Source organism: Bos indicus, chromosome 12 (assembly GCF_029378745.1).
Source record: "Bos indicus isolate NIAB-ARS_2022 breed Sahiwal x Tharparkar chromosome 12, NIAB-ARS_B.indTharparkar_mat_pri_1.0, whole genome shotgun sequence".
NCBI lineage: Eukaryota > Metazoa > Chordata > Mammalia > Artiodactyla > Bovidae > Bos > Bos indicus.
In genome coordinates this window covers 70688608-70706189 of record NC_091771.1, presented here as the reverse complement: position 1 = coordinate 70706189, position 17582 = coordinate 70688608, and the positions used below count along the sequence as shown (strand labels likewise).

Genomic DNA, 17582 nt, shown 5'->3' with positions numbered 1-17582 from the left:
CTTCAAAGAGCACAATACCTCCATCACCTAACAACCTGGACAATGACCCGCCTCCAACCCTCTGGGATCTACTTCAGGTCTATCTCTTTGCCATTAGGTCCTTCATGACCAGCCACTGTTCTATCACATAGTCTGCTGGGACTGTGGGGCTTTACAAAGACATAGTTAATTAAGATTGACCTTGTCCTTGAGGCATTTATAAGTTAGTGGGAACACTGAATTAAAAACAAGACAAAAAAATAGGTACCTGAAAATTGCTCTAACATAAGAATAACAAAAATACATGCAGTTAAATTTGAGTCTATGGGATTATTACTATTTAATAAAGTTTACATAACATCAATGTAGGTATATTCTGCTCAAGGACATTCCACTTATTCAGCTACGGTAGTGGGAGGAGCCAGTGAGTGCCACCTCCTTTCCCTCTTCAAGATCAGCCTTCAGCTTAAGGCTGGAGCCTCCACCTGCAAAGCCTGAAGGGTCTACAATGCACTCAAAGAAGAGACCAGAGAAGGCATTGGTTTTGTTTTTGAACACAAGCATCGAGCAGACGGTGCATGTTACTAAGCACATATCACCTATTTTTTAAATCAGTGTTTCTCTTACCGGAGTGATGAAAACAACATCCCGAAGCAGCTTTGCAAAAGCAGAAGAATAATGAGAACCGCCATCCCGGCAAGACACGACATTCCTATTTCCTTCCAGAGCAGGGCGGTCACTGCGACAGCCTGCAGTGGTCCCATCCACAGATAGTGCAAGAACATCGCTACCTTAAAAGAGAAAGACAACAGTGTAGAAACAATCTACTCTGAAGGAACAGACAGGAATCTAAACAGAAATGATCTTAGTGAGTTTTACACCTGCTGAAGGAGAAATCCAAGTGTCCACCCCAGATGACGCTGTTCTGGGGAAGCACAGGGCCGGCCTCAGGGACATCCAGGGAGAACCTGACCAGCACCACTGACAGAAGATGTTGATTTTGTCCACAACACAGATGATCTCAGGGCTTCCCCAAACTCTCTCTGTCCCAAAATTCAGCCCCATCTCCCCAGAAGAGCCTATATTATGGTACCTACCACACTTTCCAATAACTGCTTGTGCATTTACCTTTTGGACAGGCTGTGGCCTTTCCAGGGCAGAAATTAAGGCTTATTGATCCTTCAAATTAAGTAGAGGCCTTATGTCATGTTTGATGAATAATTGAAGGGGAATTGAAAGTGTTAGTCACTTAGTCATCCAACTCTTTGCAACCCCATGGATTATAGCCCACCAGGCTCCTCTGTCCATGGAATTATCCTGGCATGACAACTGGAGCAGGGTGCCATTTCCTTCTCCAGGGAATGTTCCTGACCCAGGGATCAAACCTGGGCATCGTGCATTGCAGGTGGACTCTCTACCATCTGAGCTACCAGGTAAGCTCCCAAACTTAAAGGCAGTATCATCCAGGAAAAAGAACTGTTCTATGCAGATCTGGCCAACAGCTGCAACACCCTGGTAACATGATCTATTCATAAGGTAAGTGTGAAGTGGGTATGATGGGATAGCAGAGAGGAGATTGTGCAAAGCTGGAGACCATCCACTTGGCATTATTCCTCAAAGGCACCCTGTGAAGCAGCACTGAACAGGGGGCAGGGGAAAGAACAATCCCTGCCCACCAGGCCTTCATCATCCAGAGAGGGAGGAAGACAGTTCAGGCAGCAACACTGACACCACATGCCAAGAAGGGCCACTACAAAACTTCTATGGAGTACCTCTATGAACACTAATCAAGCTGTCTAAGAACACTACTGCCTGCCTATTACTGAAGTATATTGCAGAAAATGTCAGAAAAACAAACTTCTCATCTACAGGACAAAACATATTATCACATCTAAGTTGCACACAGAGGAAATGAGAGTTGGATAAAGAGAACCCTTGTCTTATGTCCTCAACAGAACACTGACCGACACCAAACCCTGGCACCTGGCATCCCAATAAGCTAAATCCAGTAAGAAGAAGGGTGGGAAATGGAAGAGGATCCCTCAGGGGCAGCTCACCTGATCAAACCTGTTCACATCGTTGGACAGCAGGTTAACTATCTGGCCTGTGGTGGTCTTCCCCATGGCTGAGCTACTCAGGCGAAGTGACTGAAATGAAAGAAAGATACAGAGAATCAGATTCCTATAGTGATACCAAGTCAGTCTGAGAACATAGCAAAATGGAGTGTGTTTTCATGGGGTCTTGTGTGGTGTCAGGACGAGCAGGGTGATGCCTGACAGCAGGGCTTTGGGGACCCATGTTCATCCTTAGACAATTCAATGTGGCAGCAGCCCTGCTTACAAGGACAGCAAAAGGAGGAGCAGGAGACAGAAGAAAAATCCTCCACCCTGTTTCTCAGTGAACTTGGACCTGTCTGAAGGATAAATGAATGTAGGTTTAGACTTACAAGCCAACTAAGTAATTTTCAGCCAAACCCTAAACAGCATATTAAAAAGCAGAGACATCATTATGCCAACAAAGGTCCATATAGTCAAAGCTATATTCTTTCCAGTAGTCATGTACTGATATGAAAGCTGGACCATAAAGAAGGCTGAGCACTGAAGAACTGATGCTTTCGAAATGTGGTTCTAGAGAACTCTTGAGAGTCCCCTGGACAGCTAGGAGATCCAACCACTCAATCCTAAAGAAAACCAACCCTGAATACTCATTGTAAGGACTGATACTGAAACAAGCTCCAACAGTTTGGCTGCCTGATGCCAAGAGCCGATTCATTGGAGAAGATCCTGATGCTGGGAAAGATTAAGGGCAGGAGGAGGAGGGGGAAACAGAGGATGAGATAGTTGGATGGCATCCTGGTCTCAATGGACATGAGTTTGTGCAAACTCCGGGAGATAATAAATGACAGGGAAGGCTGGTGTGCTGCAGTCCATGGGGTCACAAAGAGTTGGACTGGACTTAGCGACTGAACAACAACAAAATGAAAGTGGAGAGGTCACCTTAAGGAAAGAGATTAGGGGACCTGGACTATAAATCTGGTCAGTCATTAACACTAGGTATGACACCATTTAAACACTCTGGTCTTAGTTTCCTCATTCTAAAACTAACCAGTATAGTATTCAAAACACTAATCCTGTGAGGAAACTATGTTCTTAATGCCAGTCTGCTGACTTTACAAAAAACACAGACTGTGCTGTACAATCCTTGATTTGATTAAAAAGCTCTGAAAAATTCCCTGGAGAACTGAGAAACCTGAACAGACCACCTTGACCTGTTTCAACAGACCATCAGCTGGAGCCATGAATCCAAACAAAATACCATGGTTCATAAATTCTTTATATTTAGTCTTCAAGTTAAACAGAAAAATCAGTGCTCAAGAGAAAATGTAAAATGATGTAGCCACAATGGAAGAGATGGCATTTCCTCAAAAACCAAACATGAAATTAGTACACAGCACAGCAATTTCATTTCCCAGAATGTACCCAGAATAATTTAGAGCATGAACTTTACTGGTCATTTGTGCACCATGTTCATACCACCATTATGTACAACAGTCAAAAGGTAGAAACAACTCAAATGTCCACTAACAGATAAATAGATACCCAGTCAGTCAGTCAGTCAGTACTCAAACTCAAGTCCATCGAGTTGATGATGCCATCCAACCATCTCATCCTCTGTCATCCCCTTCTCCTCCTGCCTTCAATCTTTCCCAGCATCAGAGTCTTTTCCAGAGAGTCAGTTCTTTGCATCAGGTGGCCAAACTATTGGAGTTTCAGCTTCAGCATCAATCCTTCCAATGAATATTCAGGGTTGATTTCCTTTAGGATGGACTGGTTTGATCTCCTTGCAGTCCAAGGGACTCTCAAGAGTCTTCTCCAACACCACAGTTCAAAAGCATCAATTATTTGGTGCTCAGCTATCTTTAGATTCCAACTCTCATCCAAACATGACTACTGGAAAAATCATAGCTTTGACTAGACAGACCTTTGTTGGCAAAATACTGTCTCTGCTTTTTAATATGCTGTCTAGGTTGATCATAGCTTTTCTTCCAAGGAGTAAGCATCATTTAATTTCATGGCTGCAATAACCATCTGCAGTGATGTTGGAGCCCCAAAAAATAAAATCTCTCACTCTTTCCATTGTTTCCCTATTTACTATGAAGTGATGGGATCGGATGCCATGATCATAATTTTCTGAATGTTGAGTATTAAACCAGCTTTTTCACTCTCCTCTTTCACTTTCATCAAGAGGCTCTTACTTCTTCTTCGCTTTCTGGCATAAGGGTCATGTCATCTGCTTATCTGAGGTTATTGATATTTCTCCCGGTAATCTTACTTCCAGCCTGTGCTTCATTCAGCCTGGCATTTCTCATGATGTGCTCTGCTATAAGTTAAATAAATAGGGTGGCAATATACAGCCTTGATGTACTCCTTTTCCGATTTGGAACCAGTCTGTTGTCCCATGTCTGGTTCTAACTATTGCTTCTAACTACTGCAAAAAATTTCTGAGGAGGCAGGGTCAGGTGGTCTGTTATTCCCATCTCTTTAAGAATTTTCCACAGCTTGTGGTAATCCACACAGTTAAAAGCTTTGGCATAGTCAATAAAGCAGAAGTAGATGTATTTCTGGAACTCTTTACCTTTTTCAATGATCCAACAGAGCTTGGCAATTTGATCTCAGGTTCCTCTGCTTTTTCTAAATTCACCTTGAACATTTGGAAGTTCATAGTTCACATGCTCTTGAAGCTTGGATTGTAGAATTTTGAGCATTACTTTGCTAGCATGTGAGATGAGTGCAACTGTGGGGTGGTTTGAACATTCTTTGGCATTGCTTTTCTTTGGGATTGGAATGAAAACTGACCTTTTTCAGTCCTGTGGCCACTGCTGAGTTTTCCAAATTTGCTGGCATATTGAGTGCAGCACTTTCACAGCATCATCTTTTAGGATTTGAAATAGTTCACCTGGAATTCCATCACCTCCACTAGCTTTGTTTGTAGTGATGCTTCCTAAGGCCCACTTGACTTCACATTCCAGGATGTCTGGCTCTCGTCCTGTGATCACACCATCATGGTTATCTGGGTCATGAAGATCTTTTTAGTATAGTTCTTCTGTGTATTGATGCCACCTCTTCCTAATATCTTTTGCTTCTGTTAGGTCCATACCATTTCTGTCCTTTATTGTGCCCATATTTGCATGAAGTGTTCCCTTGGTATCTCTAATTTTCTTGAAGAGATCTCTAGTCTTTCCCATTCTATTGTTTTCTTCTATTTCTTTGCACTGATCACTAAGGAAGGCATTCCAATTTCTCCTTGCTATTCTTTGGAACTCTGAATTTGAATGAGTATATCCCTGCTTTTCTCCTTTGTCTTTAGCTTCTCTTCTTTTCTCAGCTATTTGCAGGATCTCCTTAGACAACCATTTTGCCTTGTTGCATTTCTTTTTCTCAGGAACGGTCTTGATCATGGCCACCTGTACAATGTCAAGAACCTCCATCCATAGTTCTTCAGGCAGTTTGTCTATCAGATCTAATCCCTTGAATCTATTTGTCACTTCCACTGTATAATCATAAGGGATTTGATTTAGGTCATACCTGAATCAGTTCAGTTCAGTCGCTCAGTCATGTGCAACTCTTTGCAACCCCATGGACTGCAGCACGCCAGGCCTACCTGTCTATCACCAACTCCTGGAGTTCACTCAAACTCATGTCCATTGAGTTGGTGATGCCATCCAACCATCTCATCCTCTGGCGTCCCCTTCTCCTCCCACCTTCAATCTCTCCCAACGTCAGAGTCTTTTCAAATGAGTCACTTCTTCGCATCAGGTGGTCAAAATATTGGCGTTTCAGCCACTGCATCAGTCCTTCCAATGAACACTCAGGACTGATCTCCTTTGGGATGGATTGGTTGGATCTCTTTGCTTCCAAGGGACTCTCAAGAGTCTTCTCCAACACCACAGTTCAAAAGCATCAATTCTTCTGCTCTCAGCTTTCTTTATAATCAAACTCTCACACCCATACATGACTACTGGAAAAACCATAGCTTAGACTAAATGGACTTTTGTTGGCAAAGTAATGTCTCTGCTTTTCAATATGCTGTCTAGTTTGGTCATAACTTTCCTTCCAAGGGAAAGCGTTTTTTAATTTCCTGGCTGCAGTCACCATTTGCAGTGATTTTGGAGCCCCAAATAATAAAGTCTCTTACTGTTTCCCCATCTACTTGCCATAAAGTGATGGGACCAGATGTCATGATCTTAGTTTTCTCATTGTTGAGCTAAATGGTCTAGTGGTTTTCCCTACTTTCTTCAACTTATGTCTGATTTTGACAATAAGGATTTACACAATATTGTATATACATGTGAAGGAATATGATTCACCTTTAAAAAGGACTTAAATTCTGACATCTGTTCCAACATGGATGAATCTTGAAGACATTGTACTACATGACATAGAATAAATATTGTATGATTTCGCTTAAATGAGGGACCTAGAGGAGTCAAATTCATAGAAAGATGTAGTAGAGTCATGATGATGAAGAGGAGGTGACTGGGGAGTGAGTATTTAATTAATGCAGAGCTTAAGTTTTGGAAGAAGAAAAAATTCTGGAGATGCAGAGTGGTGATGGCTGCACAAGAATGTGAATGTATTTAATGTCACTAAATGGTGCACTTAAAAAGTTAAAATGGTAAATTTTATGTTGTGTATGCTAAGTCACTGCTAAGTCACTTCAGTCATGTCCGACCCCATAGACGGCAGCCCACCAGGCTCCCCCATCCCTGGGATTCTCCAGGCATGCTGTGTATATTTTACCACAATTGTTAAAATTATGAACCAAAGCTATAAGTAATTTTATCAAAAGGTAAATAAATGACAAATCATCTTTATATATGATACATCTCCCAAAATCATTCAATATCACAAACTATGACTACGAGCTTAGCAGCCATCCCATTTCTATTACCCAATCTGATTTCTCCCCAGGACCAGGGGTCAGGAGGTGGAGCCTAAGTATGAAACACAGACGTTCACAGGGACATTTCAGAGCCTCTCGGCAACCCCAGCTTTGCCCTAAGAAATCAGCCCACCTGTTACCTGCAAAAAAGTGTCTTATTTCTCCATCTCAGTAGGAATCTAGATGCAAGGCTGTCCATGAGGAAATTTCCATGTTTCTAGAATTTCAGCTTATGTATACAGTTTCTGACTTTGAAAGAAACAATTATTTTAGGCAATTAAGCCAGTAAATGAACACTTTGGGAGATGTTCACATTCACATAAGCAACATACAAGGTCAGGTCAGATTTCCCAAAAGAGGCATTCCAAAGTGTTAGTGGGAAGAGGAAGAAAACCAGGCGGACACTGGCTCACCTGTACAGCAAAGAAAGAGCTTTGTTTGCCTAAACCATCATCTCAAATATAACTTAAGGTTTTCCCAGTACAGTTCTGGTGAAATTTCCTGCATACTTATGGGAGCTAAGCATGATCTGGAAAGGTAAACATCTAGCTATTTTTTGGGGGGGTGGGGGCTCCAAAATCACTGCAGATGGTGACTGCAGCCGTGAAATTAAAGACGCTTGGATGTATGTCGGAGAGTGTTTTGCCTATGTTCTCCTCTAGGAGTTTTATAGTTTCTGGTCTTACATTTAGATCTTTAATCCATTTTGAGTTTATTTTTGTGTATGGTGTTAGAAAGTGTTCTAGTTTCATTGTTTTACAAGTGGTTGACCAGTTTTCCCAGCACCACTTGTTAAAGAGATTGTTTTTAATCCATTGTATATTCTTGCCTCTTTTGTCAAAGATAAGGTGTCCATATGTGTGTGGATTTATCTCTGAGCTTTCTATTTTGCTCCATTGATCTATATTTCTGTCTTTGTGCCAGTACCATACTGTCTTGATGACTGTGGCTTTGTAGTAGAGCCTGAAGTCAGGCAGGTTGATTCCTCCAGTTCCATTCTTCTTTCTCAAGATAGCTTTGGCTATTCGAGGTTTTTTGTATTTCCATACAAATTGTGAAATTATTTGTTCTAGCTCTGTGAAGAATACCGTTGGTAGCTTGATAGGGATTGCATTGAATCTATAAATTGCTTTGGGTAGTATACTCATTTTCACTATATCGATTCTTCCAATCCATGAACAAGGTCTATTTCTCCATCTATTAGTGTCCTCTTTGATTTCTTTCACCACTGTTTTATAGTTTTCTATATATAGGTCTTTAGTTTCTTTAGGTAGATATATTCCTAAGTATTTTATTCTTTTTGTTGCAATGGTGAATGGAATTGTTTCCTTAATTTCTCTTTCTGTTTTCTCATTATTAGTGTATAGGAATGCAAGGGATTTCTGTGTGTTGATTTTATATCCTGCCACTTTACTATAATCATTGATTAGTTCTAGTAATTTTCTGGTGGAGTCTTTAGGGTTTTCTATGTAGAGGATCATGTCATCTGCAAACAGTGAGAGTTTGACTTCTTCTTTTCCAATTTGGATTCCTTTTATTTCTTTTTCTGCTCTGATTGCTGTGGCCAGAACTTCCAAAACTATGTTGAATAGTAATGGTGAAAGTGGGCACCTTTGTCTTGTTCCTGACTTTAGAGGAAATGCTTTAATGAAACTATTAGCAAGGTGAAAAGGCAGCCTTCAGAATGGGAGAAAATAATAGCAAATGAAGCAACTGACAAACAACTAATCTCAAAAATATACAAGCAACTCCTACAGCTCAACTCCAGAAAAATAAATGACCCAATCAAAAAATGGGCCAAAGAACTAAATAGACATTTCTCCAAAGAAGACATACAGATGGCTAACAAACACATGAAAAGATGCTCAACATCACTCATTATCAGAGATATGCGAATCAAAACCACTATGAGGTACCATTTCACACCAGTCAGAATGGCTGCGATCCAAAAGTCTACAAGCAATAAATGCTGGAGAGGGTGTGGAGAAAAGGGAACCCTCTTACACTGTTGGTGGGAATGCAAACTGGTACAGTCACTATGGAGAACAGTGTGGAGATTCCTTAAAAAACTGGAAATAGAACTGCCTTATGATCTACCAATCCCACTGCTGGGCATACACACTGAGGAAACCAGAAGGGAAAGAGACACGTGTACCCCAATGTTCATCGCAGCACTGTTTATGATAGCCAGGACATGGAAGCAACCTAGATGTCCATCAGCAGATGAATGGATAAGAAAGCTGTGGTACATATACACAATGGAGTATTACTCAGCCATTAAAAAGAATACATTTGAATCAGTTTTAATGAAGTGGATGAAACTGGAGCCTATTATACAGAGTGAAGTAAGCCAGAAAGAAAAACACCAATACAGTATACTAACGCATATATATGGAATTTAGAAAGATGGTAACAATAACCCTGTGTACGAGACAGCAAAAGAGACACTGATGTATAGAACAGTCTTACGGACTCTGTGGGAGAGGGAGAGGGTGGGGAGATTTGGGAGAATGGCATTGAAACATGTATAATATCATGTATGAACGAGTCACCAGTCCATGTTCAATGCACGATACTGGATGCTTGGGGCTGGTGCACCGGGATGACCCAGAACGATGGTATGGGGAGGGAGGAGGGAGGAGGGTTCAGGATGGGGAACACAGGTATACCTGTGGCGGATTCATTTCGATGTTTGGCAAAACTAATACAATATTGTAAAGTTTAAAAATAAAATAAAATTTTAAAAAATTACAAAAAAAAAAAAAAGACGCTTGGCTCCTTGGATGAGAAGCTATGACAAACCTCAGTTCAGTTTAGTTCAGTTCAGTCGCTCAATCTGATAACCCTAGACAGCATATTAAAAAGCAGAGACATTACTTTGCCAGCAAAGATCCATCTAGTCAAAGCTATGGTTTTTCCACTAATCATGTATGGATGTGAGAGTCTGACTATGAAGAAAGCTAAGCGCTGAAGAATTGATGTTTTTGAACTGTAGTGTTGGAGAAGACTCTTGAGAGTCCCTTGAACTGCAAGGAGATCCAACCAGTCCATCCTAAAGGAAATCAGTCCTGAATATTCCTTGGAAGGACTGATGCTGAAGCTGAAACTCCAATATTTTGCTACCTGATGTGAATAACTGACTCATTGGAAAAGACCCTGATGTGGGGAAAGATTGAAGGCGGGAGAAGAAGGGGACAACAGAGGATGAGATGGTTGGATGTCATCACTGACTCAATGGACATGAATTTGAGTAAACTCTGGGAGTTTGTGATGGACAGGGAGACCTGGTGTGCTGCAGTCCAAAGAGGTCTCAAAGAGTCGGACATGACCGAGCAACTGAACTGAACTGAATTTGCGGGGAAATCTGAGTATTTTGTCTACTAAACGGTACAACAAGGTGTAAGAGAATAACAAATATGATGATGACTGACAATGAAGACACTTAACTAGAGGGTATGTCACCCAAGGAGAATCTGGACTCATGTGCCATAGCCAAACACAGACAATGAGATGCCAGGGCCCTGAGTTCACAGTCCCAAGATTTAACAAGATTTTACTAAAGGAAAGATGGGGAAAACACATGCTACATTTTACCCAGAAAAGTATTCCCAAGAAACAGAAGCTCTAGATAAGTAGCAAATAATAAGAGAAGCAATATTTTTCATTTAAATTTTTTGGTTTTAGCTTTCAATGAGGATTTTGTTTATTTGTAGTAAAAATTAAATGTATTTAATATGTGCAATGTGATATTTTGATGTAAATAAACATTGGGAAACAGTTACAGTAGAAAAACAAACATACGCCATCATCACATGTAGTTACCCTTTTGTATGTGTGGTGAGAACATTTAAGATCTACTCTCTCTACAAATTTCAACTATAAAATAACAGTTATATAATTTTTTTTCTAGAAAAAAGTAGACAGCCCAGGGCAAAGAGACATCCAAGATCAAGTTTATAAACAGCCCTTCAGCTTATAACACTGGTGTATCTGTGGCAAATCCTTAATAAAATCACCCAAAATCCTTATTTCTTTTAAACTATTTAAGACCTGGGTAAACTATGGAACAATTCTGCAGCATTTCTCAATACAAAATCACTGAACACATTAAATCAGGTCTTATTAAAAGTGCTAAAATGCATACTTAAGAAAAAAGAAACACTGAATTAAACAACTTGAATGAATAGCAACAAATTCTCACCAAAATACCAAAAACAAACTTGTGATTTCAAGTTTCATCCCAACATTCAGCTCTATTCTTTAATACCATTATAAACAATCATAACTATAGAATATAGTGAGTGAGTCTATGTTTGGCATGGATTCCATTTATAGGTTTTTTTAGTTCACACAATTATATTCAATATGATTAGATGTTTCATTTAAAAATATAATCGTTTCCTTTCTCAAATACATTTTTTGCTCCTAGATTTAATTTTATAAATCCAATCACTGAAGTTTACTTTTAAATACAACTTCAATGTAAAAGAAGGTTTTAATGAACAACAAAAGTTCTACAAATACAGCTATGAGATTTAAGTATGAAAACATTGAAAACCAATTTGATAATCAGAATCCATTACAAGCTGAGTGGATATTATGCAACAACCTGTGGATAAAAGTTATCAAAGGCAGCTCTGACACGATCTCAACACAAAACTTTTCATTATTTACTTGTAAAGTTTGCTTAAATGACAACAAGAAAATTGGCCTGATGCAAATAGCAAGACTCTCTAGGAAGGTGTAAATGATCCCAGTTACAAATTTTTAGTTTTCAGAGAACTTTCCCAAAATGCTTATGATGCTTGAGGGGAGGTACACACCATGGTACCGAGCGATACTCACCTTGCGATAGATCATATGGCACACGGCTACTCTCAGCCTCATCCCCACACACTGCATGTGGTAGAAGTACAAGTGGTGCAGAATGGCCCACACAAGCACGCAGGCACTCAGCCCTGCTGCATAGCCATAGGCTTCATGCAAAGCAGCAGAATTGGCAGGATCATAGTTTTCAATATAACTAACCATTTTCCCCAAAAATATGGGTTGAACTACTCTGGTGCCTTCCTGAAAGAAAAAAACCTTAATTAGAAATACAAGTGATGTCAGTTTTTCTTAATACAAGCTTTACTATTATTATTAGCATGTTGAAAAAGCCATCTTGAGAAAATGCTACATTCATGGCTAATCTAAAAGAAAAATGCACAGATCCACTATCTCAAAAAAGACAAGCAGACAACAGTGTTAGTTTTAATGTAGCCAAAATCTTACAATCAAAGACATTAAGCCTTAGTATTGGGTTGGCCAAAAACTTCTTTTGGTTTTTAAGTAAAAATAAAAGGCACATTTTTCATTTTCACCAAGAACTTTGTTGAACAACCTTGTCAAAGTTCTGTTCCATTACCTTCTTCCATTTTTCGGGCAATTTCCTAATTTCATCCTCCCAAAACTTTGTATCTTTTTGAGGAAAACTTTGTATCTATTTCAGGTGCCTTTTACAGTCTTCTGGAGAATTAAAATTTTCTTCCAGTAAGAGAATCTTGTAAAAAACAAAATAAATGGAAATCTGAAAGTGCAATGTCTGGTAAATATAGAAGATGGGATAGATCCTCCAGGTCAGGCTGTAACGGTTTCTGCCTGGTCATCAAAGAAACATGCAGTCTTACATTATCCTGATGGAAGATAATGCATTTTCTGTTGACTAATTTCAGACACTTTTCATCAAGTGCTGCCTTAAGTTGATATAATTGGGAGAAGTACTCACTGGAATTAACTGTTTGGTTTTCCTGAAGAAGCTCATAATAGAGGACTCCCTTTCACTCCCACAGTATACATAACATCAACTTCTCTGGATGAAGACTGGACTTTGGTGTGGTTGGTGGTGGTTCATTTCACTTACCCCATGATTTCTTCCATGCCACATCAGTGTAGAGTATCCACTTTTCATCGCCCATCACAATTTGTTTTTAAAAAGGAGCATTTTATTAATAATTACATATCAGTAGAGAATTGAGTGGGGAAATATGGTCAAGAAGGGTTTTTTGCCCCCTGCTTAACTTAGGTGGAAACAAAACAACAAAGTCATTAACATAAACAAAATGGTAAAATGACTTTTGATGGTTTTTTTTTTTTTTTTTTGGCTATTTTGAGTATGTTGACTATCTCCCATATGATATAACACTGATTGTTCTTAATCAATGTCTGGATTTGATCTGTGTCAACTTCTACTATCAAATGGTCTACTCAATTGTGGAACATCAGCCACAAAGAAACCTCCAGCACAAAATGTTTCTCTTTTTTTGGCTGTGTTGAGTCTTCATTGCAGTGCGCAGGCTTCTCTTGTTGGGAACTGCCAGTTTAGTTGCCCTGAGGCATGTAATATCTTACTTCCATGACCAGAGATCAAACTTGTGACCCCTGCATTGAAAGGCAGACTCTTAGGACCACCATGGAAGTTCCCAGATGGGTTTTCTTTTGAGAGCTCTCTACTGTCTGTACAAAGTTGAGGCACCCACACACAAGAGGAAAGGAAGAAGAATCCAAAGCTCAAAATGTGAAGCATAACAAAAAAGCATTTTCTGCTCAACCAACTAGTGCCTGCTCAAATTATTTACAGAAAGCTGACCCCATGTCTCAAATGGATGAGGCACTCAAATGGATGAGGCACTCCTATATTGCTCTACATACACATGTTCATAGGCTCTAACACCTGCCTTACCTTCCACAAGGTCACAGGAGATTTCATCTACTCCAGAAAAGAGAAGACCATGTAGTGGAAGAATTATGAGTAAGGTGACCATATAAGAGTAAGATGACCAGTTTTCAAGAACACAAAGGCTCACTGCGACACTTCCAGAAAGCCCCATCATTCACCCCTAGAGGTGCTAAAAGCTTAAAAGCCCCTCACATCATAGATTATAAAACACACTGCTTATAGAGTTTACTTAGGTAGAAGTCTGGAGGCTTACACAGAGAAGCAAGAATGTCAAACTACACAAGGCAGTCCCCAGCCCAGATATGATCAAGGGAAGCCCAGTGCTGCAGGCTACAAACCTGGGGCTCTCCACCAGAAGTCCAGCAGTAACACCTGCCATCCCAAAGTGTCCTAAAACTGTGATTCTCTTTGGGAATCACTGCTGTCTGTTACTCAGCTCTCTATTTGGTCCTAATATTGTTGTAATTACAGGAAAAGTAAGAGTAATGCCACCTACTTAAAGAACACTGTAAATGCAACAAATCCAGCAAAAAAAAAAAAAAAATACTGCAAAAGAAAGGCAGGTCATTACTGCCTAAATGTCTTGATTTTTCTGCTGAGAGACAGAATTTAATATGCCAGCTGAGCAAACAGCCTCACTAAGGAGTAATGCCAGTCCAGGACCTATATCTTCTACTCTTCTGTCTGTTCCTGATCCTAACCCTCAATTAGTAAGGTAAAAAACAACTGAGAAAGTATTCAGTATCAAACTTGAACTGGGGGCTCTCCTGATAGCTCAGTTGGTAAAGAATCCACCTGCAGTGAGGAGACCCCTGTTTGACTCCTGGGTTGTGAAGATCTGCTGGAAAAGGGATAGGCTACCCACTCCAGTATTCTTGGGATTCCCTTGTGGCTCAGCTGGTAAAGAATCCACCTGCAATGTGGGAGACCTGGGTTTGATCCCTGGGTTGGGAAGATCCCCTGGAGAAGGGAAAGGCTACCCACTCCGGTATTCTGGCCTGGAAAATTCCATGGACTGTAGAGTCTGTAGGGATCACAAAGAGTCAGACACAATTGAGTGACTTTCACAAACTTGAAACTAACGAAATTAAAACTTTCTGGATAAGCAGGGAGAAGATAAAAAATTGTTTCCAAGATCCTTCATCTTTGACTTCTAAGCTTGATCTGTGAATATTCTTTCCACAAACCAATTGAGATTAGAGTTCTTACTCCTTCACAGGAATTCTTCACAACTGTGAAACCATAAAAGATTTTTAAAAGAGTCCAATACAATATGACAACATTTGTTCAAGTTTCCACAGAAATCTCAGGGTAAGAGAGAAATAGACAGACATTTCATGGTGCAGTCCCTAGTATTCAACCTTCTGAAAGCACTTGACTTTGGGCCCCATTTCCTGCTTCTTAGGGGAACTTCTCACAGGGTTAAGTGCTAAAATTTCCCTAGTCAGGATAGTTTCCCCATTACATTTCTGCATGTACTTAAAAGGTTTCTTACCCAACTCCACCATCTCCACTTCATGAGAAAAATTAATAAAACACAGAAAATAGAAACAAGCTATCAACTAAAAAAATGCTTGAGTGAAGTATATAAGCAGAAAAGAATGAGCTTATGGAAAAAATGAATAGATAGTTTATCTTCAGAAATGGGGGAACAGGTGACAAAGAGTAGAGCTGAGAAAGATCCAGAGCTAAGGAGGAAAAGCAGTGAATCAGGGAAAAAAATAACCATTAGCATTTTACATATAACTTCACTCCTCCCGACACAATGGTCTTCATCCTGACTGTAGCTTACCATCACCTGGGAGGGGTTAGGAGCGCTCTGAGGCCTGAAACCCAGCCTCCAGAAACTGATTTAGGTTCAAATGATTAGAGATGGAGCCTGAAGTTCCCTCTCCCTAGAAGATGCTGGATGCAGAAACTAATCCCATGTAAGCATCTGCTATTCTCCTGTATCATCAGGGCATCTGGACGTGGAGGGGTCATGAACCTGCTCTGAAGGACTTACAAGTGCCACAAAGGGTTTTAACCAGAGTTCCATGTTACATATCATGCTTCTAGGAAAATTCCTTATGAATCCAAACTCTTTAGACTCCAATGATGAAATTCAGACCTTTCATTTGACACTACAGAAAAAAGTAAATGTTTATAAAATACTATATCTACAAAATAAAAACATGAATAAAAATTTGTAATGTTACCTCTAAAAGGGGAGGGAGAATTAGAATGGAGCCAACAAGGATATCAGACTTCCTTAAAAACAGCCTCTTCTGTTGATAGAGTTTGAAAACAATATCAGTTCAATTCAGTTCAGTCGCTCAGTTGTGTCTGACTCTTTGCAACCCCATGGACCACAGCACACCAGGCCTCCCTGTCCATCACCAACTCCTGAAGTCTACTCAAACCCATCTCCATTGAGTTGGTAATGCCATCCAACCATCTCATCCTCTGTTGTCCCCTTCTCCTCCTGCCTTTAATCTTTCCCAGAAAAATATTATACAGAATTATAATTATAAAACAACAAAGTTTTAAAAAGCAATTCCTAAAATTTCAGAGTGAAATGAAACAAAAGGTATATCCATCCAGTAGGCTGAGTTATACAAAAAAAGAATTATTAAAAGTGGTTGTAAAAAAATAATTTGAAAACACATTCCCTGTGTGATATGCCTAAGGACAATATGAACAGCAAAAAAAAAAAAAAAAAAAAGCTTCCAAAAGTCACATTATGGTTAATAGTGTTGATACTATAAGATTTTTAAATGAGTAATTATGTTGATATCATTGAGAACTGGGATTAGGCATGACAGAAAAGAGAACAGATGATGAAAGAAAACAGATACCAATCTAAGAGTTAAAAGATAAAGTAAAAACACTACTGTCCTGAATCTGATTTAGATTGAAAATACCCATATAAACTCAAGGTTTGTTTACTACAAAAAAATGTATACTAGCCTTGTCCAATGAAAAAGCTGAGAAATAATAGCCGACTCAACAGCAATGAGCACCCCTAGTGCCCAGACCATAGTCTCTAAATACCATTTCCCACTAGAAGGAACCATGGCTGCTTGGAGAAATGGAGATTCCAGGGCTGAGGCAAATTTTTACTTAAGGGTGCACAGCTTTTTTGTGTGTGTAAAGATAAACTAGAAACATTTTGTCACATCAGAAAGCAAAAAATTAGCAAGGATTTCTACAGTATGCACAAAAGACAGGAGTCCTAGGAAGAGATGCATTCTATCCTTAATGGCAGAGGCTGGTTTCACAAAGGGCTTAGAAAACTCATTGCTGTTTATAGGCCATTATGGCTGAATGAGATCTCTTGAGAAAAGTCACTTCTAAAAGCCAACTTTTCTGGAAAGTAATTAAAAGTTTCGCTTCTAAGCAGGACTTTGATTTTTTTAATCATTATGAAAGCAATCTTTAAAAAAAAAAGGAATCATCAAGGAAATAATCTATTTCCTTGATTTTTTAAAGAAAATGGATTGAGGGGGATTGGAGGATGAGTGAAATAGGTGAGGGAGATTAAGAGACACAAACCAGTTATAAAATAAATAAGTCATGGGAATGTAATGTACAACATAGGGAATACAGTCAATAACATTGGAAAAATTTGTATGGTGACAGAGGATAACTAGACTGATCAGGGTGATCATTTAATAATGTACAAAAATACTGAGTCACTACACTCACTATACACTTGAAACTAATATAATATTTATATTATACTTCATTATACTATATATATTATATATTAGTATATATAATATTATATATTATGCTAATATTTATATATACTTCATTATATTATAAAGTATAATACTTCATATTATACTTCAAAAATCATACTTCAATTTTTAAAACTTTTTTTCAATGAGGCAATAAAAGTATAGATTTTTTTAAAAAAATGAATTGAAAAGCATTACCCTCATATATGTCTCAAGGTCAT

At 39.2% G+C, this 17582-nt stretch overlaps 1 protein-coding gene across 2 annotated transcripts in view; it reads right to left on the bottom strand.

Moving 5' to 3' along the window:
- LOC139186232 (ATP-binding cassette sub-family C member 4-like) overlaps nt 1–17382 on the bottom strand; it is a 152755-nt gene extending 135373 nt beyond the window's left edge. For both annotated transcript variants that reach the window (XM_070800394.1, XM_070800395.1), the window contains exons 1-3: nt 11767–17382; nt 2037–2126; nt 607–770 (exon numbers count right to left, since the gene is read on the bottom strand). In XM_070800394.1, coding sequence (XP_070656495.1) covers nt 607–770; nt 2037–2126; nt 11767–11952 — 440 coding nt within the window. In that variant the 5' untranslated portion in view covers nt 11953–17382. The remainder of the gene's footprint in view (nt 1–606; nt 771–2036; nt 2127–11766) is intronic.
- Between the last annotated feature and the right edge of the window lie 200 nt (nt 17383–17582).